Genomic DNA, 27,330 nt, shown 5'->3' with positions numbered 1-27,330 from the left:
ATAGGAATAGCTGTCTCAGAAAGTGGCTTGAGAGGCATTTTAGCCTGAATCTTTCCTATCAGAAGCACAGCATCTGAATTAGGTCTATTTTCTCTCCTGGATTTTTTAAAAGCCTTTTAGGTGGCTCTTTAGAGGTTGAAGATTTTTTCTAAGGTAGCATTTTTGAAGGGCGTTCATAGTGTGTGTGTGCGCCCTTTTTCTTGCAATTTACCTGATGTTTTGGAGCAATCCACCTTGTTCCTCAGAAGTATGAATATTTCCAGACTTCAATATTTAGAGCCATATTAACAGCCTCACCGCTCTTTTGTTGAGAATGTTCTACAGATCTTGCAGTCCCTTGCCTTGTGGACTGGTTGGAGGCTTTATATATACTGTTTGTGGGGAGTGTCACAGTGAAGCCTTTTCTTGTTAGAAGTCCCACATGGTCTACAAGACCCTTTTGGAGAATGCAGACGTAGTCTAACTTGTATAAGCTTCGTAGCTTGAAGATGTTATGTCAAGTCTCTCAGAATTGTAGAGAAACTTTATGGAAAAATCAAAGTATTTGACTGACTGAGCAGTTCTTAGGGGAGACTTCCCTCACATGTGAAGTGTGGTAGGAACCTGAGCTACGGTGGCCTGGGTGGGGAAGGGTGAAGACAGTGCTTTGCTCTGATTGGCTGAGTTTCAAAACAATGTGACTGTGCTGCTGTGTGTTGTGTTACTATTCATGTTTAATATTGTACTGCTCACTTGGTCTACCGTGGGATTCCAAGCTCGACAACAGGGATGATTCAAGAATCTATGAAAGATCCTGTAATGGAGAACATAAATACTTATGCCACATTTGAGTATTTCATTCTGAGATTATTGTTTTTGGCCACAGTCACTCAGAGACGTACCCTCACTATACCATTGGTGAAGAACTTAGGCATCAAAACTGTTTAAAACTATGCATGACCTCTCAAATTAATTTGATAGTCAACTCCTCTTGCTATTAATAACCTTTACTAAAAAAATATTGTATCTTTTCTCCTTTCCACTTAAAATTCTGATTCTGAATGCTTTCATATCCTCTTGTGTTGATAACTGTCGCATACTTTAGCTGGACCTACCAAAGTCAACATTATACGTTGTAACTGATACAGAATGATGCTGCGGGACAGGTATGGGATGTAATGACGCAACCCTAACACACCTGCTTTAGCCTCATTGTAATGCTTTCCCATTAAACTGCAAACTGTGTTTCAGTCCATGCGGCTCTTCCATAAAGCCATCAATAAAGACAATTCTACGACGTTTTCAAATGATACTGTCTTCAACACTTCTCAAGATCTGATGAGCAGTTTATTTTGCTTGTGTTCCCAAGTCGAGAAGAGTGAAGGTGGCTGGTAGGTCATTCTCTGTTGGAGCTCATTTCAATCATCTGCCCTTTGCTATTTGGCCAGAATCTAGTCTACTAAAGTTCAGAAAAGCCTTAAAAACCTGGGGGTTCCCATATTAAAAGCCAATCTTTACGAGAACCTGGGACAGCCTGAGTGTTCCCATGTTTCTACAACATGAAGGAGGGGCATATTACGGTCTATAATTTTCATTACAAATACAAATTTCCAAGGCGCGGAACGCAGGTACACAGGAATAGGTGGCATTTTGCTTTACCAGTGAGCCATTGATTTCCTCGTGCCTCAGAGATGAGTCTGAGCAGACACAAAAATATGTTCCTAATCTACAATGGAATCACAGTGCAGTATGCAAGAGACCTTCCCTCAACTCACAATCAACTCCACTCTTTAGAGATACATTTCTATCCAGGTATCCTAATATCTGGTGGTTCTTTATGTTCTAAATATGACATGGTCCTCAGACAAATTACTCACAGCTGGAAGATGAAGGAAATCACGAAACTAGAGTATATTCATAATTGATTAAGTCACAGCAGCAAAAATGTGCCTATAATATATTTGTAATAACATTTTGTTTTCTTGCTGGTAATAGGAAACATTGTAATAAATAGATAGAGGATGATCAGTTCCGTAATCTTATAACTGCCATACACTTTTTGTGCATTTTACACCATTATCCTACCCCCTTTCACAAAATAGGTGGGGGTGTATACACAGCATCACAAAATGAAGATTGGGCACATTTTACTGAAGTGACTGTAAAACTGTAACTATATACACATTTATTTTTTTCAACTGCACCAGGTTTGGAAAGTATGAAAATCCCAAACGTATACAGGTGGAACTAGAAAAACAAAACAATTTTTACCACAAATAAACGGCAATTCAATTACTATTGTAGAACATCTGAACAGATACTATCCAAGTACAAGTCGCAAACCCCGGAATGTCGAAGATGAGAAACTAAGATTCCTAAGCCTGGTAATGACCGAAGCTCAGAGAAGAAAAGAGTCCTCAAAACATGACTTGCAGTCTATGGCCCAATAAGGACCTCATAAGTGAGGTGAGCAACAGTAAGGTATGGGGAGACACTTTGCATGAGCAATATTTCTGATTTTTATTTTGCGGCGATTTCTGAATGTCCACATGCCCCCTTATGGACTTGCATAAAAGGAGCCAATTACGCACTGAGGTGTCCTTTGCATCTTTTGAAGGTATCAGAATATGGATTTTCCTGATTTGAAGGTCTGCTTAGAAGAGAGAAACCCTCCTAACTTTTCTCCACAATCTCAGGTCCACTTCCTGATTGATCTGTGCCTTAGTGGCCTGGTATTGAATGTGAGGACCCTTGTATGGACACAGCTACAACCTGGGTGTGTGTTTCTTCATGGCAAACAGAGCTATAACATGGGAGAGTCTTTCTTCACTTCCTGTTCTGTGCCAGGTGTATTGGTGCTTGGAGAGAAGGAGCTGTTTTCCACAACAGTACTGCCAACTAGGTTCATCTGGTTCAGCAGGTCAAAGGGCAAAGGTAACACAACAGTGGGTGGTCTTCCAACTGACAGGGCCTGCAGGATGTGCAGGTATCGTAGCTGGGCTGCAGCAGGGGTTCCCGATAATGTTTCAGCTGCAATTTTTAGCGACTCCGAGGCTGCCCTCTCGGCTTCCGCTGCGATGACCTAGACAGAATTGTTAGAAAATGAGAGGAGATGTTATGAGCTACAGAACATATGAGTGATAAACCAGAAAACTCTCCTCCTCCCTTAGCCAACATTCCCTCAGTACCTCACTGAACCAAACCTTGCACCTGCTGCAGTCACTCCTAGTCAGTTCTCCCAAATAATTGCCTTATAGTCTGTTTCTACCAGACCCTCATGCTGAGGCAAGTGCCCACAGATGTCACTACTCCCAAACAGCATCCAGCATGTCTATACGACCATCTTCTGTCCAGGGCTCACACAACATGTCCTCCTACAGCTCAAAATACCAACATCACTTTTTAGCCAGTTGTATAGAATGACTTGAACTTGAATGACTCAGTAACTTGCTCTTCCACACTGCCTCATTAAAGTCACTGTCCCAGTGAAGTCAGCCATCTTACACTCCCTTAGCGCAGTCAGCTCTCCTTGCCACAATGCAGTCTACTCTCGCACATCATACTTCAACTTTAACCGGTTCAATAACCTACCCCAACAACTTGCTCCCCTACTGGAAAAACATAGTCATTGCTCTACACCATCCTCTGCAGTTAACGACGCTACATCGTGCTCGATCAACCGCATTCCAGAACCATTCCTTGTAGTCAGCAATCCTAATTGATTCCCTGCAGACTAATACCTACACCATTTACAACTGCACACAATGATCTCTCATACCGTCCCCTTGTACTGACAAACGTATTTCAGTGCCTCCCAACATGCTGGCATCACTGTGTTTACATGACTCTGTTGGACAAGACATGATCTAAAGGGGCCATTCGTTCCCAGTGGCTTATGGATCCTTGTCTCTATCCATACTCTTCAATGGCCTGTGCCTGTCCATGCCTGCAGTGACTGGGCTGTAGTGTGTGTCCTTTGTTGCCAGCACTAACTGGGCTCATGCGTGTGCCCCTCCATGCCTTTTCCATGACTGCAGTGATTGAGCTGTAGCACGTGCCCTTTTAATGATAGCAGTGGGGGGCTTTTCTATCACTGCAGTGATTGCGCTGCAGCGTGTGCCCCTTCGTGCCGGCAGGGACTGGGCTCTAGTGTGTGCATTTTGATGTCAGCAGTGACTGGGCTGTAGTGTACTCCCCTCCGGGCCTTCAGTGTCCAGGCTGCAGTGGGTCCATTCATGCCTCGATGACTAGACTGCAGTGCCCAGGTCCCTTCATGTGTGCACTGTCTGCACTTCTTTCCTCCAGTGGCCGCATCGCAGTGCTCTTACCCTGACTCTGGCCTGTCTCTGGGCCTCTGCTTCCACCGCCATTGACTGCTTCAGCTCAGATGGGAGTTTCACGTCTTTACTGGAGAACAAAGATGGGCACAAACATTAGAGATGACAACAAACAATGAGAGCAAGTCTGAACTGAATACGTGCTGTTACTTTGATCCAGTTACACCTTCCAAACAAGAACTGATTTAGGAAGTGAGGTGAGTTCTTCGAAGCTTTCTGGAGCTAAACAGATGTTTCTGTTCAAATTCAGGTGCATGGTAGATCCAAATATGTAGACGGAGGGGGGCCTGAGGAACTTAATCAGGAATTCCTGGCCTTCAATGTCCCAGTGCAAAAGAGCATTTGGAATTGCATATCAGCATTACAACAAGAGATTCCAACTATTGCCATAGGACACCCAAATGCCCAGGTGAATTTCTATGCAGACATTAGTTTGTGGATCAGAAGAGGATAAAAATAAAAAGTTAGCATTAAGCAATATGATGTTGTTGAAAAGAGCAGAGATCACGACATGTGGAATATTTTCCAAGAAAGGTAACCAACGTTAACAAATTAATGGTAGCACAGCTACAAGTTAGTAAGCAAATGGTGAGACCATTTCTTATATTTTCAAACAACGAGACATTTTCGAAGAGGTAATCGAGAGATGGGTACCCACAACATTACAGTTCTAAGAGTGTACACTATCTCTAAGTATTCCTAACATCAACATTACTGTTCTCGTGTAAATTAGTTCTCACTAGGCAGGAGTATCCAATAGACCTTGGGGTATATTCACAAGAACGTGTGATAACTACCGCAAGAGTAGCGTAACACAACTTTCAATATCGCAGCCCATCGCGGGAAAATAACCCCTTGTCAACGTGGAATTCACAACAAGGCAGTAGCATGCGATAGTCTGCCAAAACTCAACCACCTCGATGGAGATAAAAACACAAACCACAACACCAAAAAACCCTGCGATGGGCCAAAGCGCAATGAGGAAATAAGCGATAAGCAGCACCAGGCCTGCAACACACACCTGGCAGCTGGGAAAAATCAACATAAAAGCAGGAGAAAAAAAAAACACAAACTGACCTACACCCAAGCACCATGGAGGCAGCCGGAGCTGGCGCAGAGGACGAGCACAACCCCACAAGCACCCCGGACGACCAGCCCGGGACCTCGGGGACAGGGAAGGGCAAGGACAAGAAGACGAGGAAGACGAAGTTCAGTCCGCAGGTGAACAGGATCATAGTCACGGAGGTGATGGAACACCATCAACAACTCTTGTCACCTCCAATGTGTCACTGGGCACCAAAACTGGAATATGGCGGGACATCGTCGATAAGGTGAATGCCGTCGGAGAGCACAAGAGGACAATGGACAAGGTCAAGAGGCAATGGAATGACATCTAGCGGAAGACAAAGGAGAAACTCTCCGCCAACCAGAAGGCAGCAATGCAGACTGGAGGTGGGGGCCCAGCGCGACAGCTGGAGCTTGATGACATGGAGGAGCTGGTGTCGACAGTCATCAGTGTGGATACTGTGGCCGGAGACGGGGGGCCAGACACTGCTCGACAGGACACAACACAACCACAACAGGGTGAGTGACCAGCAGGTACTGGGGGTACGGGTGAAGATGACCACGATGGCACACATGCACAATCAAGTAGGGCACAGTACACACCCACAATGTCCCTGGCTCCTCGCACAGACCCACAGACTGTCACAAAGTACAATGCCATGCTGTCTGAGTGTCAACCTGTACCATGCGGCTACATACATGTGGACACATTGTAATACACCATCTCCCCTTCACATCGCAGGGGCATCGTCAACACCTCCTGTAGAGCAGTCTCAGCCACTCTTCACTGATGATGAGGAGGACAACACCAGCATCGAAGCACAAGCCCTCCTAGACATCATTGACCTAATCTGCGACTCACCTCCAGGAGCAGGGCATCCCAGCCACATCGAGGAGACCCCATCCACCACCCAAACCACGCAGCAGGAGGCACCCACAGCCTCCCAAGTCCCCCAGGAGCAACAAATGGCCTTCCAAGGCCGTGTGCTGGAGGGTCAGAGGGAGACGGCTGAGCAGGTGCAGGTGGGGTCCGAACTCATGGCTGCCAAACTGGACGCCATCCTTGGGTGTCTATGTCCGCCCCATGGTCTCCAACGAGCCCTGACTGACATCGCTGGAGTCATGATGCAGAGAGTAGAACAGCTGTCCACTCAGAGTGGCTCCAGCGATACCAGCCGTGAGCTGGCACACATGCGGAGGCTCATGGAGGTCATGGTACATATGGAGGCGGAAAGGATGGCAGCCACCGCTGCACATCATCGGAATGTAGCTGGGATCTATCATGCCCTGCAGACTTCCATCATGGCATTGCCGCCACAAGGCGTGGCGCTGATGAATGCTGCTGCCCCCACACCATCCACATCCCCGCCCCCTGGTGTGTCAGTGCCTCACAGTGCGGCAGACGTATCCACCCAGGCACCTGATGTGTTAGTGGCACACAGTGCCACAGCCGGGACTGCAACACCCACAGGGGGGGCAGGGCACACATCCGGGGATGAGGACGTGGATGGCTTTGTGATCAGGAGGCATTAGCATTCATTTCCGCCACCTGGCTTGTTTCTGCTTGGTCCCGCACATGGCCTCATGACCTTCCACTGACCCCCGATACACTCCGATGCACTCACCTTGGACAGCGACATGGACTGCCACATCCTGTTTGATGACCAATGACACAGCGACCAGACTGCAGACTGTACCCTTCCCTTCCGCAGGACTTGTCATCCCCAGATGGACTCAGGCTGGCCCTCCACGGGCCCATATCGTGTAGTGTGCTGGGCATTGCCCTGTACCGCTCCAGTTGCATGACTGCACTGAATGTGCAATAAACATCCAGTGACACACTGCTGTGTCATGTCTTTCATCTGTCATGGATGCATGTGTGGATGAATGTAGGGACAGTGATTTCCCTTGCGTCAATGGTGCTCATCCTGTGGAATGCCAGTCAGAGAGTGCTACATTGCATTTTGTGTACCGGGCCCCATGGACACTACAACCGGGACACACCATCCCTCACTTCCTTGTCCGGACTTGGACTGGACCACGCCCAGAGCCCATGAGTCATTGTTGCAAGCCCTGCGCTGGTCCGGCGTACGGCAGGCCAGACCACGCCGCTTACGCTCCGAGGGGGGGCCCTCATTGCTCCCCGTCGCAGGCAAACTCGCTGGTGGTGTGCAGGTCACTGGACTAGTTGTCAGCTACTCCCTGAGGGCAGGCTTGCACGCACACCACACCCATCCGGCACAGGCGTCATAGGCCATGTGACTCCGCCAACATAAGGGGCCGACGACGTCACATTCCCCTCTGCCTGTGGTGACTGGATGATGGACGCTCCACGTTCCTCAAACATTAAGGGACCATTAGTTGTTGCGCACAGGGTTAGTGGCAACCCAGGCCTGCAAACTGCACGGGCCGACCACCACGTGGCGCTGACTGGGGTTGCACAGGGTTAGTCGCACCCGGCACATTGCGGACGGCACAGGCACCTCGCAACGGGACGGTGACTTTGGGTGCACTGAGTAAGTGGCACCTTAAGCTGCTGAGTGGGTGGGCATCCTGTGATGATGCCCCGTTCCGGCGGTCCGGTCAACTCAGGTTTCGTGTGCCCTGCTGGACCGCAGTGTAGGCCAGAGTCAGCAGGCAGCGCGGGCCTACCACCACGTTACGTGGCTTCCGGGTTCACAGAGTTAGTGGCACCCTTTGGGCTGATCAGGTGTGCAAAAGACACACAATTGATGTACGTAATGCTGAACAAATCAAAACTGAGTGGGTGTGCAGCCTGCTATGTTGCCGGGTGCACTGGTATTTCCCATGCCATGGAGTAATCAAGACCCAGCACCAAACGTGAGACCTGGTGGCCTGTGGAGCGTGGCTGCATGTTGTGGAGGGTGCCATGTCCGCAGGTCCCGGCCTTGTGGCTTGCAGCGGCACATGGTGGGACATCCTGTCTTCACGCCGGTGGCAGAAGGTGAGCAGTGAGGCCTGGGTGTGCATGGGCAGGCATGCTCCGTGGGTGGCGGGAGCCTTTGTGATGCCTCTGCCTGGGTGTGCATGGGCAGGTAGGTAATATTATCTTGTGCAAGTGTGTGTACTGTGCCAGTCATGTATCTGGACTCTCTTACAGATGACGGCTCTGACTCAGATGTGTGACCTGGTGTACTGCTATAGATACCGGCACGTGGTTGGAGACACACTGGTGGCAGCAGGTGAGCAGTATGGCCTGTGTGCGCAGGGGCGGCTCTCTCTCTTCTCTCTCTCTCTCTTCTTCTCTCTCACTCTCTTCCTCTCTCTCTCTCTCTCTCTCTCTTCTTCTCTCTCTCTTCTCTCTCTCTCTCTTCCTCTCTCTCTCTCTTCCTCTCTCTCTTCTCTCTCTCTCTCGTCCTCTCTCTCTCTCTCGTCCTCTCTCTCTCTCTCCCCCTCTCTCTCTCTTCTCTCTCTCTCTCTTCTTCTCTCTCACTCTCTTCCTCTCTCTCTCTCTCTCTCTCTTCTTCTCTCTCTCTTCTCTCTCTCTCTCTTCCTCTCTCTCTCTCTTCCTCTCTCTCTTCTCTCTCTCTCTCGTCCTCTCTCTCTCTCTCGTCCTCTCTCTCTCTCTCCCCCTCTCTTCCTCTCTGTCTCCCCCTCTCTTCTTCTCTCTCTCTCTCCCCCTCTCTTCCTCTCTCTCTCTCCCCCTCTCTTCTTCGCTCTCTCTCTATCCCCCTCTCTCCCTCTCTCTATCCCCCTCTCTCCCTCTCTCTCTGTGTGTCCTTTAATGTGCGCAGGACACACCTTTTCATCATGTTTTTTGTCTTGCAGGCTGTGACCTACCAAGTGTCCCGAGGGGAGCCACAATGTGTCTTCATTTAATTTCTGTGTTCATTTAAATACATTTTTATTTGTTGCTTCGGAAGTGTATGTGTGATGCTCATTTCTGTGACGAAACATGCATTGCACCTGTTATGATTGTGCGAACATCAAGCAGATTATTTTGTGCATGTTTGGGTATAGCTGATGTGGCATGTCTTTGTTCGAGGGTGGGTTGCCAGGGAGGGGTGGTCCGGGGGTGGTGTCGGTGGGTGTTGTGGCCCTCTTGTGTGTCCCGGCCGCATGTTGAATGGCTCCATGGCATCTGTTGCACTTCCGATGTGGCCCTGGGCTGTGCTCCCTTTTGTGGTGCTGGCTGCCGTCCGACTTAGCACCAGGAATTCTACACCTGCTCTGACCTGGTGTAAACGCGTCTTATCGCTGGTTTTGTGTCCTTATCGCCGATCTGGTTGGTCGTTGAGAATGTTGAGGTGTTGTTGCGGCTTTTGGCATGGGACCGCCTACTCTGCATCTCATTAGTGATAGTTGCGGGGGTCCTCTGTTGCGATGTTTTTTTAGGCTGCTATCGTGGGTAAACTGGTGCTGTGGGCTGTTAACACCAGCTTGTGAATGAGGAGGCAAATTTATCATGACTTTGGCTGCGATGAACTGCCGATAATTCGGCGATGGCTCCTTGTGAATATGCCCCCTTGTATCCAGATCGTGGTAGCAAAGCTCCTGTGAAGATCATTCATTGAATCAAAATGGAGTAGATCATTCTTATTGTAGTAGCAAAATCGACTGCAACCAATTATACTCTCAGTAACCAGTTGTCACCACGTATGTACCTACAAAGAAGCCATAGATGACTTGTGTTTCATTCCAAAAGGAACATCTTGAAGGTTGCAAAAGAGTAAACAATCAATCAGAAATGCTTTTTCATAAATAAGGTAGGAGATGTGCAGAAGAGTCTGGCTTGTGTTAATGGTACTATATAAAATCCATACCCGAGTATCTTTTCACCTTATATCCATGATTGTAACTTGCATGTCTTTTTCCTGCAAGACTACAAACTCAGGTGACACTAGTTACTAGTTTCCATTTCTTCCTAGTCCTTGCATGGACTTAACATCCAATACTTTCTTTATGAAACAGCTGTGGCTTTATCAATTCTGACCAATTGTATACCTTTCTGCAGCCTTGGAGAAGTTCATTTTGGAACGAAACAGACGTCGCTTGTCATTGCATTGTTCATACTAATACCTGACAGGAACTCGTTACTCCGATTACGACCACCACAATAGGGAATATATACTCCAATTTGAGTCAATGACTGGCTTTTACAGGAGCTTTGATCACTAAGTACCATGATGTGCATACAAGAACTATTGGACGCTGCTGTGTACCGAGAACTCATTGAAATGAGAACAATAACACTGATATTATATATGGGAAATAGTGAACTGTGAATATAGTACCCATTGCTTTTAACGTAATGTGTTGGGATGTATTTTTTTATTACCAAATCCAACATGGCTTGTTGTTTGCAAATATCACAATTTCTATAATATAATTTGCTTACTAACTTGTAGATGTGGTACCAAACATTCCTTTGATATTCAGCTCTGTAGAGTGGTTACCAATTCCATGGTTCCCCGCTATAAATTCCTAGGCAAAGTTCTTTGGAATAGCATCCATGTGCTTAGAATGATTGCTTAACGGAGTTACGCTGGCGGTGATGGCGGGAGTGGCGGATCTTATATCACCATCACAATAGATTTTGTAAATGATTTCTGCATGAGGAACCCACCTTACAGGTTGTTTTTCAATTTTGACACACACACACAGGGGCAAACTCAGGTAGAGTGAATTGCTGCACTCCGACCTTCAACAGGCCAGAGAACCCTTAGACTCACGTAAAGTTGGACAAGATTCTGTGACTAATGACTATGTAGCTGCACTAAATAGCAAGCTTATTTGCGCTTCAGGCTGGACATAGCCTGGAGTTCGAGGCTGAAAGTCCTAACTCACTCACGTAGGCTCACTGTCGGAGTGCTGCCCCGCCTACTCCTGCCCGCTTCTATAGCTGGCAGTCTTCATTCACACGGTGTCCTGGCACTTGTTGTGAACTGCTGCTGTAAGAAGGTCTAATGCTTTATCTTCTAATTGCATCTTTGCTTTAGTATGGCACCACACATGTCCGCCGACTGTTGCTACTCACTACCATCACAACCACCACAGCGCGAGTCTGAGGCACTTAGAAATGAGCAAGAGGAGACTTATAGGAAAAAATGTGAGCCAGTGGTTGAAAACTCTGGTTCTGCAAAATACTGTGAAATCCTGGAAGGGAGCAGACCCATGAAAAGTGAGATCAAGTGTTTCAGGCAGAAGCAGGACTAGAAGCCGCAGGCAGGGTTTCCCCATCATCCACTAATTCGGACATCAGTCAAACACATGAAGACTGAACGGCTATGCCTTTTGCATTCTGCCCAGTTAAAGTGACACTGGAGGTGGATTGAACTTGACGCTGACCAGGTATCAGCAGGTAGAACAGGGAGTATCAGATGATGACTGTGAGAAGCTGATTCACGTCTGCAGATAACAGATTCACTGATTACCTACATAAGAGTTGAACTTTAAATCTATTCATATCAGGAAAAGTGTGAGGACTGTTGAAGGAAGGCAGAGGTATCCTTAGAAACAATCAAACTCCGAATACAACAACTCACATTTATTCCCAATAAAGGATTCCTTACTAAGATTCCATACGATTCTGCTAGAGTTATGTCAGCATCTCACCAGAGTGCTGTTTAGGAGTATTCATAAACATGGTGACCATTTTCATTCGTTCCTAAATTGGATTTAAGAAGTGGCAAATCTTAAGCAAATTGCAGAGGTGCATATAAAAACCCATGGGTCTCACAGTAAACACTGAAAAAGAACAGAAATTGCTGTTAAGAGTAATGTGAACCTGTGAGAGAAAAGGTACACTGAAGAAGAGTAAGGATGATGCTGTTAAGAGTAATGTGCATTTATGAGAAAAGAATGGACGCTAAACAATGCCTAAGCATCGCCGCGGGGTGACAAAGTTATACTCTGCCAATAGGGACCTGTAGATTGCCTCAGAACTTAGAGTTATTGGTGTGTGAGAGGATAACCAGATGCCAATGCCAATACAATCCAGACCTTCTGTTTGAGACATCAGAAACACTGCACAAGTAATTGTATTTAAAGTTTTCACTTCATTAATAAACAAAATGTTTTTCATGCAAATCAGAATATTGAAGACAGTATTATTTAAGAACATTTATGCTAAGGTGAAGAGGAATGGCTCTGTTGATTCCTTATACTTAAAGTGCTTAGAAAATGATATACATTGAGCTTCTGCTAAAATATTGAAACCCAGGTCCATAGTTAATCTGAAGAATAAGACTTTACTCCCCTCCAGTGCTATATTGTGAAACAAAAAATGAGAAGCTGGGCATGGAGTGAAGGGGTGAGGTGGAGGTGAATCAGACCAAGAAATCATGGATTCCTATATTTCCCACAACAGAAAGGGTCTTTAAGGGGGTAGAGATAAATTAACCATGGGGTTTGCATTGTTTTGAGATAGAGGAGGGCGAGATTGGAGCTTGCAATATTTATTGAAGTGGTTGGGGGTGTGGGGGTAGTCCGAAGGTTTGTTTGGGGAAACAGAAAAGGGGGAAGTTAGTAGAAGAAAAGAAAGAAGCGACAAGAATATTATGACGAAGAAGTGGAGAAGAGGGGCAAGGAACTTGTTTCTTTCCTGGAACTAGAGTAGAATCAGAGGATTTTGCAGATGAAGGGAGGAGCCAAGAAGTTTGTCCATTTGTGGATATAGAGGAGATGGCAGACTATCTTGTTACTACAATTATGGGAAGGCATTGCAAGCTCAAGAACATTCAACTGCAAAAGTAGAGGAGTGGTGCCCAGATGTTTTTTTTGGTGGAGAATAGGGAAGGTGTATGGGTTTTGAATAGTTTGTAGTAAGGATGGGATTGGAGTCTGTGCTGTTTCCTGAAGTAGAAGAGAGGAGTGGGCTCGTGAGAAAATATGCGATTTATAGAGTCAACAGCAGCAAAGTATGAGTTTGTATTATTTGTCACATTGTCAGGGGCAGTAAGCGGCACAGGAGTTTGTTCTGATGGTAAGTGTCTGGGAAGGGGAACCTGGGAGTTTGTGTGAAGGAGCGAGCGAAGGGAATGCAGAGATCTGTATTATTTGTAGGAGTGGAAGAGATTTAGGAGATAGTATTTTTGGTAGGCGTGAGCTTCAGTTTCCAGGAGTTTTTGTCAGAAAAGTGCTTAGAAGTCTGGGATGAGGCCCATCATTAATATTATTTACAGGAGCAAATGAGGAAACAAAGGAGAGATTGTTATCTTATCTACCTGTGCATCCTACAGCACAAACTGAATCTTCTTTACGTATGATTCTGAAAAGGTGAATTGAGAAGAAGGATGACAAGTAAAGACGTCGGGGTGAGACAGAGAAAGAGATAGTATTGTAGTGGGAAGAGGAAACCTAAGGGTATCCCTCTATGTGCTTCCTACCTACATTTCGGCTCTCTCCACTTTAATCCCCCAGCGACACGTGACAGCATCCAAGGCCACCTGAAAGGGAAAGGGAATCCAGTTCAAAGAAGAAGGAGTGGTGGGAATGGGGCACACGTGTAGAAGTTGTAAATACACGGTCATGACACACATTGAGAGATATTAAAAGGGAAGAATAATGTAGACTGTTCCCATATAAAGGCCCACATCTTTTCAGCTCCTAAATACTATGGTCATTTACATTTGAGTCACTAATTCCATGGCTCTTTTCTACCTTAAGTCCCCAGCCATGGGACACTCCTTTCTCCTTCCCCACAAGCCCAAGCACACTTGGTCGAAGGAACCTCTTTTTCATGGGGTTAGTCACCATCCCCTGCTATAGAAATTCTACATTACAAACAGCCCCTCCATCCTGTGCTTTTCCCCTTTTTACTCGAAGTGTGATGCCATTGGTTTTCCCATTAGGGTTCTTTCTCCTGACTAGGGTCCGTTTCCTATTGATTCCCACCTTGGCTTCTTGCGCAATGCTCTTCCTCTCTGTTAGGATCTCGGTGAAAGACTTGTGTGCCAGAAGGTGCTTGGTGGTTGTCTGTGCAAGCAGCTGCAGGGCGCTGGTCATGTTGCTGACCGAGGTGAGAAGGAGAGATGCGTTTTCTATTCGGTAATAACAGATGGCATCCACCTCCACGGCAATCAGGTCCTTTGTGACCACCTAGGTAGAGAAGAATGTTGGGTGTCAGGGTGGATAACAGTGATTACCTGCTGAGTTATGAGGCGACAAGACTGCAGGTGCATGCTCACCTCATGGAAGGGGATTTCCATGGTTTTCAGTCGAAGGTCTACCTTGTGATAGGTGTCTAAGCACGGTAGGAAGAAGAAGAGCCCTAGGGAGAGAGAAGAGACATTGCTATTGGCCATTTTAATAGTATGTAGGACTTGTAACTCAATAGCATGACACCTGGATCTTGAGGGCCTTCCCTGTTTAAGGCAGGCTAGCTGCAGAACTCACACAATAAACCCAAGGTGAATTTATATACAGTGCAGGAGATTACTCAAACATCTTCTGATTCAGTAATGGAGTTTATTTCAGGCATTTCACACTTATGCAAAGACCTATCCAAATTGTAGACTAACTTAGAGAAAATGAACAGGGCTCAGTTTTCTGGATTTACAGGGCAACTGACGTTCCCTGGGGAGATCTGCAATAATCTGGAAGTTCATACATGACAGAGGATCATGAAGTAGATTCCCTCCTGTATTTAACTTAGTGCTCAAGGGAACCACCTCCAACATCAAGCTTGTCGAGACGTTTACATTTTAGGACCATATAAAATGTTTTCCCATAAAGGAATCTCTTGTTCAGCAGAGGAGAATGAATAGGGTAAAAGTCAGGGTTGAATAAGGAATAGTGGTAGGTTTTAGTTGGTTAGATTAATGATATGGTCAGACAATGGTAATGTTGCACTTGGATAAGCAATGGGTTGCATGTAGCAAGAGCACATTTTTAAGGTTGTATACAATTGTGTCATGTGGGTTTTCCAGTCAAAGTAGTTTTTCTGGAGAGGTTTGGTATTCCAAACTTGCACCAAATCAGTTTGTACATGTCCCTGTTCTCTGCACCTCAGTCTTGCTTTCTATGTTCCTTAGAGTTGTTGTGTTCACACATGGGTAGTGTGTTCTTGTCCATTTCTTTTCTCTGCAAAGTGTCATTGTTTTCTGTTTTTGTGGGTTACCAAAGTAGATATCCCTATAGGAGAATGGTTCCTGTCCATCTACCTACGGGAGTTGGGACATGTTTGTGTTTCTTGGTGGTGATGTGGTTGTGGTTACCTGCTTTCCTGGGGCACTGGTGACATGTCACAGTCTGCAAGTACCTATGTGAGTGGAAAAAAGTAGTTTAAGGTCCTGTATTGTGTTCGTTCGCTGTGGTGTCTTTCTGAACAACCTAGAGGCATTTCTTTGATAACTCACTTCAGATTCACACCTCGTGTCATGACTTGAGGTATTTGTGCAGAGCAGTAAGTAGTGCTGAAGATCAAGTTGAAATTGTATAATTGTATTTAGAGTTTTGTGAAAAGATAGCGTGACAGTTTGATTGCTAGCGCATGATTATTTACTAGCATGACCATTAGTGGCATAGAAAATGGGCAGCGATAGGGAGCATCGGCTGAGTCAAGTGGTAATGAGCCAACAACGGTACAACTGATTGAATAGCTTGTTTTTCTTAATTTTTAAGAGCTGGGACTGCCTTATACCCAACTGGTTTTAAGCGATGGTTGTAGGTAAAATGACGGTTGATAAGGGTGATATTTGTAAAAGAGCTACACATGTGAAAGTTTATGGTTAGTTTCAACTTATGGAGATGTAATAGTCACCACATATTTAGGCTTTATCATCTGGTATTGTTGGAAACTCAGTCTCAGTTAACAGGCTCACAGGTGTGATGTGCTATTAGATATATCCCTACCACTTGCCCTCTGGTTGAGTGAGAAGCTACCAGTTCTCATCACCTGCTTACAGATGTTACTGAGTTGTCAGTAGACCACCACTTTAACATTAAATACAAAAGCTTTTGTTTTTCTTTTTTTCTTTTTTCAGATGGGATTGAAGATTGTTTGGGATATATCACTATGTTAGCCAGGTAGCAAAGTCCAGCGTCCATCTCATCAAGAGGTGGGTGGCTGAAATAGATGTATCGTCAGTGGGCCCAGCTCCAGTGTGGCAATCTGTTTAGGTTCTATAGTACTCATATCCAAGAGGAGTGTCCTATGTATTCCAACCCAGGGGGGGGGGACCCCAGTGATCAGCTCCTCCGTACATGGTCACCGGGCGGCGCCTCTCTCTCACATAGGAAAATTGAGTTCATCTTGAACATCACATTTCCCGCAGACTCACAGACTTCCAATACTCCCATCCCCCCACATATATAAACCGAGTTGGTAATCGCTGTCGCAGAGGTGTTTGCTCATATCGTCCTTAGTGCCCATCATTTCTGAAGGTGTATTCGAAGAATATTTGCTGCAAAACTTGACAGTCACCGGAATCAGTGAAGAACCGGGGTCTTCCACTCATGTTTATCCTCATCTTAGTAGGGTAAACAAAGGCCCAGGAAAATCCAACTTTCATGAGTAGACCCGGACAGGCAAAAATTCTCATCTGGCCATCTGTACTGCAATAGTAAAGTCTGGGGAAACTGGCAGGCAGTTTCCCTGATAGTTAATCTCCCCCTGTTCTTTGGCCAGTCTCAAAATGGAGTCTCTGTCTTTGTAATTTAAAATGTGTGCAATAACAGACCGCCCCAGAACCCCCAGAGGGCGGTGCGCACATTCTACAAAAAAGCATTCGTGAGGGTCTCTCCGAACAGTGACTGCAGCATGGTTTCAACATACACTTCTATCTCATTCATATCTGTAGATTCTGGGAAGCCTAAAATGAGTATGTTATTGTGCCTGGAGCAAGCCTCTAAGTCTTCATTTTTGGCTTTGATGATTGCCCGCACTTTTTCCATATGCAGCAGTTGTTCCCTCTGAGCTGTGTCCTCTGAGTTAGAGACCTGTCGCTCCAGCTGATCAAGATGGCCATTGTGCTTGTCTATTTGCTCTTTCATGTGGTCTAATCTATTCGTGAGGGAATCAATTTTAGTGTCAATTATATGTAGGCTACTTTTCATGTCAGTGAGGAGGCTCCTGATATCCTGCTCTGGGGCCAGTCACTAGCTGTCCTCCAGGGTGGCTTGTTCTGCCTCGGATCCTAATTTGCAGATCTGGCAGACCATTTACTCTCAAATGGCATCTTGAATCAGTTAAGGTCCTGCTTGCCCATCCTGGCATAGTTACTCCTCAGAGGTGGAGAAATCCTTTATGCAGGTATTAAATAAGGTTGAAACGTATTTTACCTAGGCCAGCCCAGGGCTCAACCGTGTAGCTCAAGTCCCCAATGTGCCGCAGCAAGGTTTAGGTCCCGCCACAACTCAGGGGTAGCGCTTTCACAGCTGAGGGGCACGACAGATCTTCAGCTCAAATGTACATACAGTCAGAAATCCCAGGAGTGAGGCAAGGTAAACAGCTTGCAGTCCCTCCACCAAGGACATTCAAATGCAAGGGCCACCTCATTCCTCCACAGCTGCAAACTCCCCCAATCCCCCGAGTTCAAAGGTTGCCTAGTTACTTGTTGTCAGCCAGTGTCAGCAGGGAGACAAGGGAGATGTCCTAGGCAGCACACAGTTGTAAATTGCAGCATACAATCTCCTAGGATTGTCCAGTCAGCACTGGTGCAACTCACGCCATTACTGCCCCACACATCCTCATGCAGATCAGGCACTTCCAGCCCATTCTCAAGGAGTGTCGCCGCTGTCTCCCTACCGGTTTACACATGGGAAGGGAGGCATGTTTCATCCACACATCTGCTTCAGGCCTGAGCCCAGCAGCTGCTCCATCTCACCGGGAGAAACCGCTCACCTTTCCCAGGGACTCACTGCAACCTGCTGATCTCTCACAGCATAATGGCCCCAGCCCAAGCCTCCACTGTCAGGTGCTTCAAGCTGCACGGATCAGAGGAGAATGGCAAGGTCCAAGCTTGGCCGCACCATCGCCCTGGCAGCCCGATCTCACTCCCCTCTGCTTCACACAGTCTCTTTGGTTCACATCACTGCCAGCAGCAACATCAAGCAGCTTCAGCAGATCCCCCCGCGACCTTCTCTCCCTCTTCCTCACCCCAAATCCACCCGGTCTCCTGTCCAGCTTATGTCCCTCTCTTAGTGTTCAGTCAGCTAACAGAGCACCACCCTGGGTCGTGCGTCTTTCCCAGTAGCCCTTTCTCCCACTCACATCTGTAGTCTTCCCAATAATGGCCTGGCAACCTTCAAAGTCAGCCCTTTCAGGAAGGATTTCTCCTCACTCTTTAGATACGTATTTGGAGTAGGGCCATGCAATGGATGCATGAATTAACTACTGATTATGATCTCAGCCAGCAGAGCCTCACTGGAGTGTGGCCATCTTGCAGCTCGCCTTGCTGGTGCCCCCGTAATTGTGCAGTGTTGGCGTCTTCACCTGCTGAATCATCCACTTTAAACAGGGCCCCTTTAGTAGCCTAAACACATCTTTCTAAAACTTCAATCAGGTGAAAACACAGTGAACACCACTTTCCCCAGAGGCCACAATACCCATCTGATTTCGTAGCCCGAGAGTGGAAGGAATGCATTTGGTAGGTTAGTCTGAAATGAAAAGGAGGATTGGTTGCATGTAATCTACAAACTGTACCAACACTGAAGAACTACAGCTAAAGTAACTTTTTTGTTCTCCAACGTTGGATCTTTCATTGATTAACATACTTGAATCAGAGTGAGATTATATGTTTTTGATAGGACATCCCTCTACAAAGTTAAGCAGTTCCCTCTTGTTAATCAATCTTCTGTCCTTTTAGTCTCAGGAAGCCATCTTTGCTATTTTAAACAGCTTTTAATGTTTGTTGTGTTTCTAAGTATGCCCTGCATCACACTTTATGAGATCTCTGTGATAGAAAATAAAGTTATAATGATGATGATGATGATGAATTAGAGTTCCAAACAGTTAACACAGAATATATATATATATTCTTACAGTCAATGGTGGGTAACAAAGAAGGGCTCATCTTATTGCAAAAGATGCAGAAGAACCACTTGTCCCATTGCTGCATCTCTGTGTTGGCAACACTAGATAATAATGTTTTTCCAGGTTACTGTCCTGCAAATGTCTGTTACAGGTACTCCAGCAAACCTGGCCATGGATTTGAAAAAACTTTTAATGGAGTGAGCCATCACAACATTTTGGAGTGGACAGCATGTTTGCTATGGCAGAAAACTACAGCTGCAGACATCCAGCGTGCTATTCCTTGCTTCAAGAGAGATTTTCGCTTCTTGGGAGGACCACATATTACAAATAATTTGCAAAAGTGTTTGGTTCTGTTTTTCAGACATCTTCTGACACCTAGTAGATGCAGTGCTCTTTCACCTGCATTAGCAGGATGTTGAAAAAGTGTCTTAATCATCATTGGTTCATGTAGATAAAAGTCATCATTGGGTCATGTAGATAAAACTCAGAGATATTACTTTTGGAATAAAAGGAGTATTCGATGTTAGGTTAACAATTGTTATGGAACTGCAGAAAAAGGTCTATGATCGTATGGCCTACATTTCACTTATTCTTGTCACTGAAGTTAATACTAAGAGGACAGACATTTTCCAAGAAACATATTTAAATTATGCTTTATGAATTGCTTCAAACTGGGTTTTCATTCATTGCGACAGGACTGTACTTGGAGTCCATGAATTGGTGGACCTCTCACTGTGGGAAAAACTCTGACGACCCCAGTAAGAAATTCTTTCGTGATTCTGTTGGAGCATGGTGATGGTTGATCATCAGCTCATATGAAGGGGGACATTTCTGTCAAATGGACGTTTGAAAGAAGTCTTACTCAGTCCTGAATATGCTAAATGTAGCAGGTAAGGTGGATCTGGATATGAAGAATACAAAGTGGATGTAGCTCTCGAGTAATTATCGGTCAGCAGCAACACTTCCACTTTTGGGAATTTCTCTGCATTCTTATAGAATTTTTAAATGATTGAATTCAGTGTGTTCAGAAAAATGCTGACAAGTTCAGAAATACTGGGGTTGGGTGCATAACTTGGCATTTGCAGTGGGAACAGAAGATTTACTAATGGCTTCTGCTGAATTTGAGGTTCCTCTGACACAAGACAGAGCACAGTGAACCAATACTTTCTGGTCCACAATTATGCTAGCAGTATAAGATGACATGGCTCTCTTCATTCTGTTCAACACTCTCTAGATGAGGTGAAATGGGGGAAACGTGTAGGTAAAGTTTCCTGAACATGTTGCTGAAAATGCAATTCCTCACAACAACGGTAGAGTGAACCTTCTGCTGTAGTACCGGCATTTACGATTCAGATTGACAGCAAACACATCCAGATTTGGTCTGACCTAACAATTTATGTATAAGATTATGCTGAGTTGAATTTGATTCATCTCCCATTTGTGACACTCCAATGTTTGCTATGGGTGTCTGCCGGGTCTTTTATACTCAGCACATGTTCTGCCATCAGCTTGACTTGATGATGGGTGGACCAGTCCTATAGCTTTTGAACTTCTTCTGACAGAGGGCAAGATCTTGTTTCCCCCATGCGTGTTCCTATAGTACATGGATGTTGTATTGTCCATATGTAACAGAACTGAAGAACCTTTGACACTAGGTAGGAAGGACGGAAAACCCAGAGACAGCTCCTAGTTCCAGGACAGTGATACGAAGTTGCGTTTCTTCTGTCGTCCATCTGTCACTAACTGCTAGATCTTGCGAGTGTGCCCCCTAACCCTCCATGGAAGCGTCTGTTGTTATTACAAAATGGCATTGTTCTTGTGATATGCTCAGACTTATAGGTGTGTTTTCCACTCGAGTAAACCATGGCAAGGCGGCCCTCAATCTTTGATCAAATCATTGAATGAGCTGTTGTCCTGGGTCCTTTTGAAATGGTCTCATGTGAAGATAGACTACGGAATTAATGGGATGCAGGATGACATCATCCCTAATAGTGACTTGAAGAGACGTCCTGAAAGGACTGTTTTGTCTATAGTTGCCTAACTAAATCGCTTAGCCGTGATATTCTTTCTTTGGAAGAAAAGTCTTTTTGTATCTATCCAGAACAGTCCCCAAACACTGTATTTTCCTCCAAAGCTTTAGAGACAACTTGTACTCGTTGAGGTAAAGTCTGATGTAGCGCTTAAAAGTTTGAAAATTGTAGGGGTGCATTATACTCACTGTTAGTCGGCACCCGCATATAATCAAATGTGTACTCAGGTATTTTGTGTGCAATGTATTACGAATTGTATAACCTATATCGATTTTAATAGAAGTGCTAGCTATGTACAAGCACATTGTAAAGGTATTATAGAAATGTATAGAGTTTAGCCCACATGAAAAGTAATGTGGTGTTAGAAATGTGTAACTTAGACTTCGTGTCTGTGGACTGTTTAGTTTGACCACACATGAAAGAAAGACGTAAATGTCAATACTGTGATTTAAACCTGCTTGTGTAACCGAAGTAGTGGCCAGAATTCGCATATATCGTTGAGGCGAAAGGCCTGGTATTTTCTTATGTTAGCCAAGGGCAATAGGCCAAAAAGGATTTATTCCAGTAGAGGTTTTAGGCTGTAGTAAATTGCAACTTAAAAGATGTGAAGAATGTCTGCTTTGCATGATCTCACCCCAGGTGCAAGGACAGTTGCTCGTTAGTAGAGAAGCTCTTTGTTCACAAATTGACTTATGTAGTAAAAGCCAGACATGGGAGTGTATTGGAATGTGCCAATCGTAACTCCTAGTGCGGATGGCGTCTGGGACTCAAGGCCAAGCGATGGACGATGGAACTGGACAGCGCTCTGTGGAAATTTACTGAAAGACGACCCCGCAGAAGAGGAGGCGCAAAGGGCGTGTTCTGGGATTTGGGGTTCTGTATTAGGGACAGCGCCCCGAGGGTGGAGCAGATCAGAGCAGCCCAGAGCAGAGGAAGGCTAGGCGAAGAGATAGAGGGGGCAACTTAGACCAGCTCTCTAAGTGAAGTCTTCTTATGAAGTTTCACTCTGACACCTTTTATTCGATGAGGGTCTCAAGGGATTGCTAAGTAGGGATGTCATCTAGTGCAGAGTAGGGACAGAGATGGTATGGTTCAGTGTCCCTAGTATCGACATTTGCTTGGTGGTGTTCTACCTCATGCTTTTAGAGATTGTACTCTTAGTTATTTTTAGCCGTATGCGGATTCTCCGTAGAGTAGCTTTTGTGTTAGTGCCTATGTACTTGTTGTGCCTCGTATTGAGGACTTTGTATCTGCAAATCTTCATGTTGATAATAAAAACCAGAGAGCCAAGAGATTAAGTCTCGAGTCCTTGATTATGGCAAATTGCGGACAGTAATTTTGATAATTGTGTTGTTTTTTCCCTCCACGCTATTGGGCAAGTAAAAAGGTCCATCGGACCAGAGTGGGTTCCAGTAGATAATTGCGAGATACTCAAATGGGCCGGAGCAAGTCCTAAGCTGTTGAAGAGCCATAGACAACATTTGCTAATTTCCCCTTCACCAGTCGGTTGTCCAGATTGAGGAATACATGATGACCTTGCCTCCTGAGGTAAGCCATCACCAGAGCCATACACGCTATAAATATTCTTGGGCAGATTTTAGAACTCATTGGAGGACTTTGAATTGATGATGGCGACTGAGCACTTTGAAGTACAGATGTTTAGGTTGGATAGTGATGTTAATATATTCATCCTGTAGGTCTAAGGATGTTCTGTAATCCCCGTGCTTTAGGAGCTGGAGAACTTTTACAAGCAAAAAAAAGGTTGTTATTTCAGAAACTCCTTTAGCAGCCTAGTTCTACAATTAGCATCCATTCGCCCAATTTTTTCCTGATGAGGAAACAAGGAAAGAAAATTAGGACCTGGGATCAATTCTGTATCTCCTTTTCTTACCATGGAGAGAATATTGGCTTGTAACAGACTAACATGTTAATGTGAGTTTGTGTGGTGGAGTAGGTGGGGGTTTCTAGCTGAACTCTAGCATATGACCATATTTCACAAGGTCTAGGCCCAACAATCTGTTGTGAAAGTGGTCCACTCTGTAACAAAAGGAGATCTTCCAAACTCTGCCACCTCACCCCCACCACCCACTCCAATGAAGCTGTCTGAACATGACAGCATAGATGCCTTGGACGGTTCCTGAAGACTCTTCACTGCTGCCTGGAACTTTCTTGCATTCTTGATTGGTTGCCATATTTTCGGCATGGCGTTTTTTTTTGGAAAGCTGAATATTGCCACTGGTAATGCTGCTGGCGGACGGACTGGTGAGGCAGTTGGTATGCCTGATAGTTGTAGGATTGAAAAAACACATTTGTAGAAAAATTGACCCCAACCTCTCGCTCCATGAAATTGCAGTCGCCTCTGCTGAAGAACTCCCAGAGACCTTCCAGTGCCGCTGTTGGTCTTATTTGACTGTAGAACTTAATCTGCATGCCTTCCAAGTACTGAATATCTGCCAAATGCCATGTCCAGAGTTATGGTCTAGACCTCTGGCCTAACGGAGGTGGAACAAAGCTATTGCTGCCTGCATAAAGCATCTGCCATTGCAAGTTGCCTAAAGTCAATCGTTGCAATGTCCAATGTCAAATCAATAATTGTGGAGCATGTTCCTCTGCCCTCATGTTAAATTGTTTTAACTTCAGCTTGCTTACCTTCAGACAAGGTATGTCTATGTAAACCTATGTAAAGGCCAAGCTTTGACCACAACTGCTTGCTGTATCTACCAACGAATTGGCTGCCCTGATGGATGTCGCAGCCACAGCAGAAAATCATATACTGATGTTACCTAATCATCTGCCTTCTCAGCCAGGCGGAGCAGAACGGGTAGACGTCAGATGTCTGGATCGTCTCTGAGCAGCCTGCTTTATGATGGAGACCACACATGAGTTACCAACTAAATATGCAAGAGTGTTATGAGGAGCATGAAATGTTGGTCAAGCCAGAGAATAACTGCTTCTTCTGCAGATGGAGTTTTCATTACTTTAAGGCATTCAGCCTAGATGAGGTCGATGACTGAACTGCTTTCATAGCTTTAAGACTGGGATCTTTAAGGTCATATAGAAAACACATGTTTTAAAGTTCTCTCAATAAGTTAGTAGAACTTCCAATGTCATCCAGAGGAGAGTCTGTTGGAGGTAGAAAACCCAAACATTGGTGCAATGTAATCCTCCCACTCTGGTCCTGTGTACTGTGGAGTATCTCTGTGCACTTCATCTTCCTCCTGGCTATCATCAGAAAACCTGTCCTTATGTGCTGAGGTTATTGGCTTTGGTTCTTGGAACAAAGATGGCTGATGTAAAAGGCCTAATTTGAGCCTGCCGTTTAGGTGGTAATTATGGTCTGGAAGGATGTTGAGATGGTTCACCACTTGAAGGTTCTGGTAATCTTGTGTGTTAACAAGCAACCATTTGATTAAGATTTCTTAATAGTTCTGTAGGAACCTGGATCACTGACTGTTCTGGGTATTTAGGATCCTCCTCATAAGGGTCATAGTGCCACTCTTCATCATCCTGATGTTCCTCAAAGGATTGATTGTAATTCTCACTGTTGTTTCCGCAGGGGTGAAAGGCAAAATCTGAAGCTAGGCCCCAACTTCCCACACCCACCGGTGTCAGCCCAACAGTGTCAAAGCTAACATGGTAGATCTGGGGGAAGAGGGGAAACAAAACAAGAAAACGGAGAAGGGAAGACACGGCATCAACACGCATCAGGTATGGATATTCTTGTTGAATGGTCCTTATGTGATTCCTGTAGTAGAGATAAGGTTATATGTATTACAATGAGCATGTAGAATGAAAATAACACTGAGGCCCAATTAATGATTGGCCTCCCTCTTCCACTTAGGTATATCGATATTAGCAAACAGGGTCAGTGGTATATATCTATATGGAAGAGATATGAAGTTATGAGCTACTTCTTAGGACAACAAGAAACAGTCATCAAAGAGGTATACATTATAACTAACATAAGAAAGGTTCAGTGTGGAATCCAAGTAGGCCCCAAGTTATTCATATCCAATAAAACCAGGAGAAAACTAAAATACAAATTCTCCAAGAAAGGATCATAAATAATACAAAACAATATACACAAAAATGTGCAGGGCTAATTACTAAGAATATAAATCTGCACCTTCAATCTCAGGATACTATTATATATTTTTTTAATTATAGCCATTAAGCAGTGTCAGCAAGGAACCAGAATCTCCATACACCGAGGAGACTATCTCAGATAAGTACCGTGTTTGATTCATGCAAAGTAAAATAAATGTTACCACTTAGAAGCGCGTGGATTCTTTGATATCAATTATTAGTGCTCGTGATTAAGAAGGGATCTGAAGGCCCCAGAGGCATCGGGTGAACTGCCGTAATTAGAGCAGGATCTGAAGACCCCCGCATCGTCGAGCAAAATCAGAGGAGAACAGGATTTGAAGGCCCCCGCGGCGTAGGGCAAAATCAGCAGAAAGGAACAGGGTACCAGTGACAGAACTCCAACGGACGTCAGAGCCACCCGGAAGGAAGTCAGGTAAGCGAAGAGAATCAGGACGGGAGACACGCACGCGTCAACTAGAACGCAAAGCGCTCTTCAGTCCTGCTCAGCCTCTTTTGTTCCTGGCTCACTCCGCCCCTCGCGAACATGCAATCGGGAGCGGAGCAAGCCCGAAATTGATAAGGTACATTAGGATCACGTCCATCGCTTTGCCATTCTGGACCAACCTTAAGGCTGGTGGCTCCTTCAACATAGTCATCATCAGCATGGTCCTGGTTCTTAAATGTAAGTTTAGGATGACTGTAGCCTGGAACAGAAAGTCCCTCTTCATCTAAATCTTCACTTTTCTGTCCAAAAGACATTGAGTTTTTAGTGGTGACAAGTTCTTGGACAAATGTGTACCGATAATAAGGAAATAGTGATCCCTTTCCCCAAAAATAATGTAATTTTTAATGTCTTTCTCATCTGTTTTTCCATTGGGATCTTCGTCAATAGACAGCAATGAAAATATCGATGCGCACACATCATGTTTTTTTTGTCAACAGTGGTCTCATCAATAACAGTTCCTTCTTTGTCAGTGAAGTTAGTGCTGATTTCATCAACAGTCTGGATTTTGCCATTAGTTCCAAGGCATTTTCTTAAGAGGCCCTGATTTAGGCCTGTGAGGGGAAGAGTTCTTTAAAAACAAATTTTAAGGAGAGCACAGCAGCTCAGATAATGGACTTTAGTCTGACAGACTTATGTTCAGATTTCCTCAGAATTTCTTCTGTGGTTCTTTGGAACTTGAAGCAATCTCCTCAGAAGAAGGTATGGAGGGAGGGGGCGGGGGGTGGGGGAGTTGGCTTGTAATTTTATAGCCACAACAAAAGTCTACCCGTCCTGTCTTTGAAGGTTTTTGTACACAGAGTCTGTCATATTTTGCTGTCATTTGCTTTGTGGGAAAGAGGTAGACATGCTCTCCTAAAAGGTCCTTTAAATGCAGTTTCAGCTTCTCACTGGGTCATGAAGACCTGGACCAGCATAGGGAAGCATCTAGTGCATAAAATGACCAGCATTATATCATGCATTTTGCACTACCTCATTTACGTCTATTTGAACCCTTGTGTTTGAAGAAAATGCAATAAGTTCTCTTTGTCTGCGTGTTCCATGTTTGGCTGTTGTGGGGTCTGTCAAGGCCAGGGGCTAAACGAGATATCATCTTAGATCTTGGTGAGGCTATATCTATATACATATTTGCCTGGTGCCTTGTCTACATATGTATATTAGAATCTAGAGCATAAAAAATATCAGGAGGCCTCCAGCCATTTTTCAAATATGCACGTGGCGAGACCTAAAAACTAGGTGGTTGGGTGGATCAAGGTAGAAACCGATCTTAACCTGACCGAACCTTCTCTGGGACCACATGATAGAAGGGTGCTAGATGGTAATGCCTTGGTGAGAAGAGCCATGAATTTTGGTGCACTGGCCAACATTTTGGTATTCTGTTGGATGACGTTGGCT

At 45.1% G+C, this 27,330-nt stretch overlaps 1 protein-coding gene across 1 annotated transcript in view; it reads right to left on the bottom strand.

Annotated features, from left to right (window-relative positions):
- Positions 1–1,289: 1,289 nt before the first annotated feature.
- The window catches only part of NPHS2 (NPHS2 stomatin family member, podocin), a 57,530-nt gene continuing 31,489 nt past the window's right edge, over positions 1,290–27,330 (bottom strand). The window contains exons 4-8 of the mRNA XM_085600103.1: positions 14,531–14,613; positions 14,238–14,441; positions 13,734–13,789; positions 4,308–4,386; positions 1,290–3,061 (exon numbers count right to left, since the gene is read on the bottom strand). Of these exons, the coding sequence (XP_085456229.1) occupies positions 2,783–3,061; positions 4,308–4,386; positions 13,734–13,789; positions 14,238–14,441; positions 14,531–14,613 (701 nt within the window). The 3' untranslated portion in view covers positions 1,290–2,782. The remainder of the gene's footprint in view (positions 3,062–4,307; positions 4,387–13,733; positions 13,790–14,237; positions 14,442–14,530; positions 14,614–27,330) is intronic.

Source organism: Triturus cristatus, chromosome 4_2 (genome assembly GCF_964204655.1).
Source record: "Triturus cristatus chromosome 4_2, aTriCri1.1, whole genome shotgun sequence".
Classification (NCBI taxonomy): Eukaryota; Metazoa; Chordata; class Amphibia; order Caudata; family Salamandridae; genus Triturus; species Triturus cristatus.
Note: the sequence above shows the minus strand (reverse complement) of the source record. Positions and strands in the feature narration are given on the sequence as shown.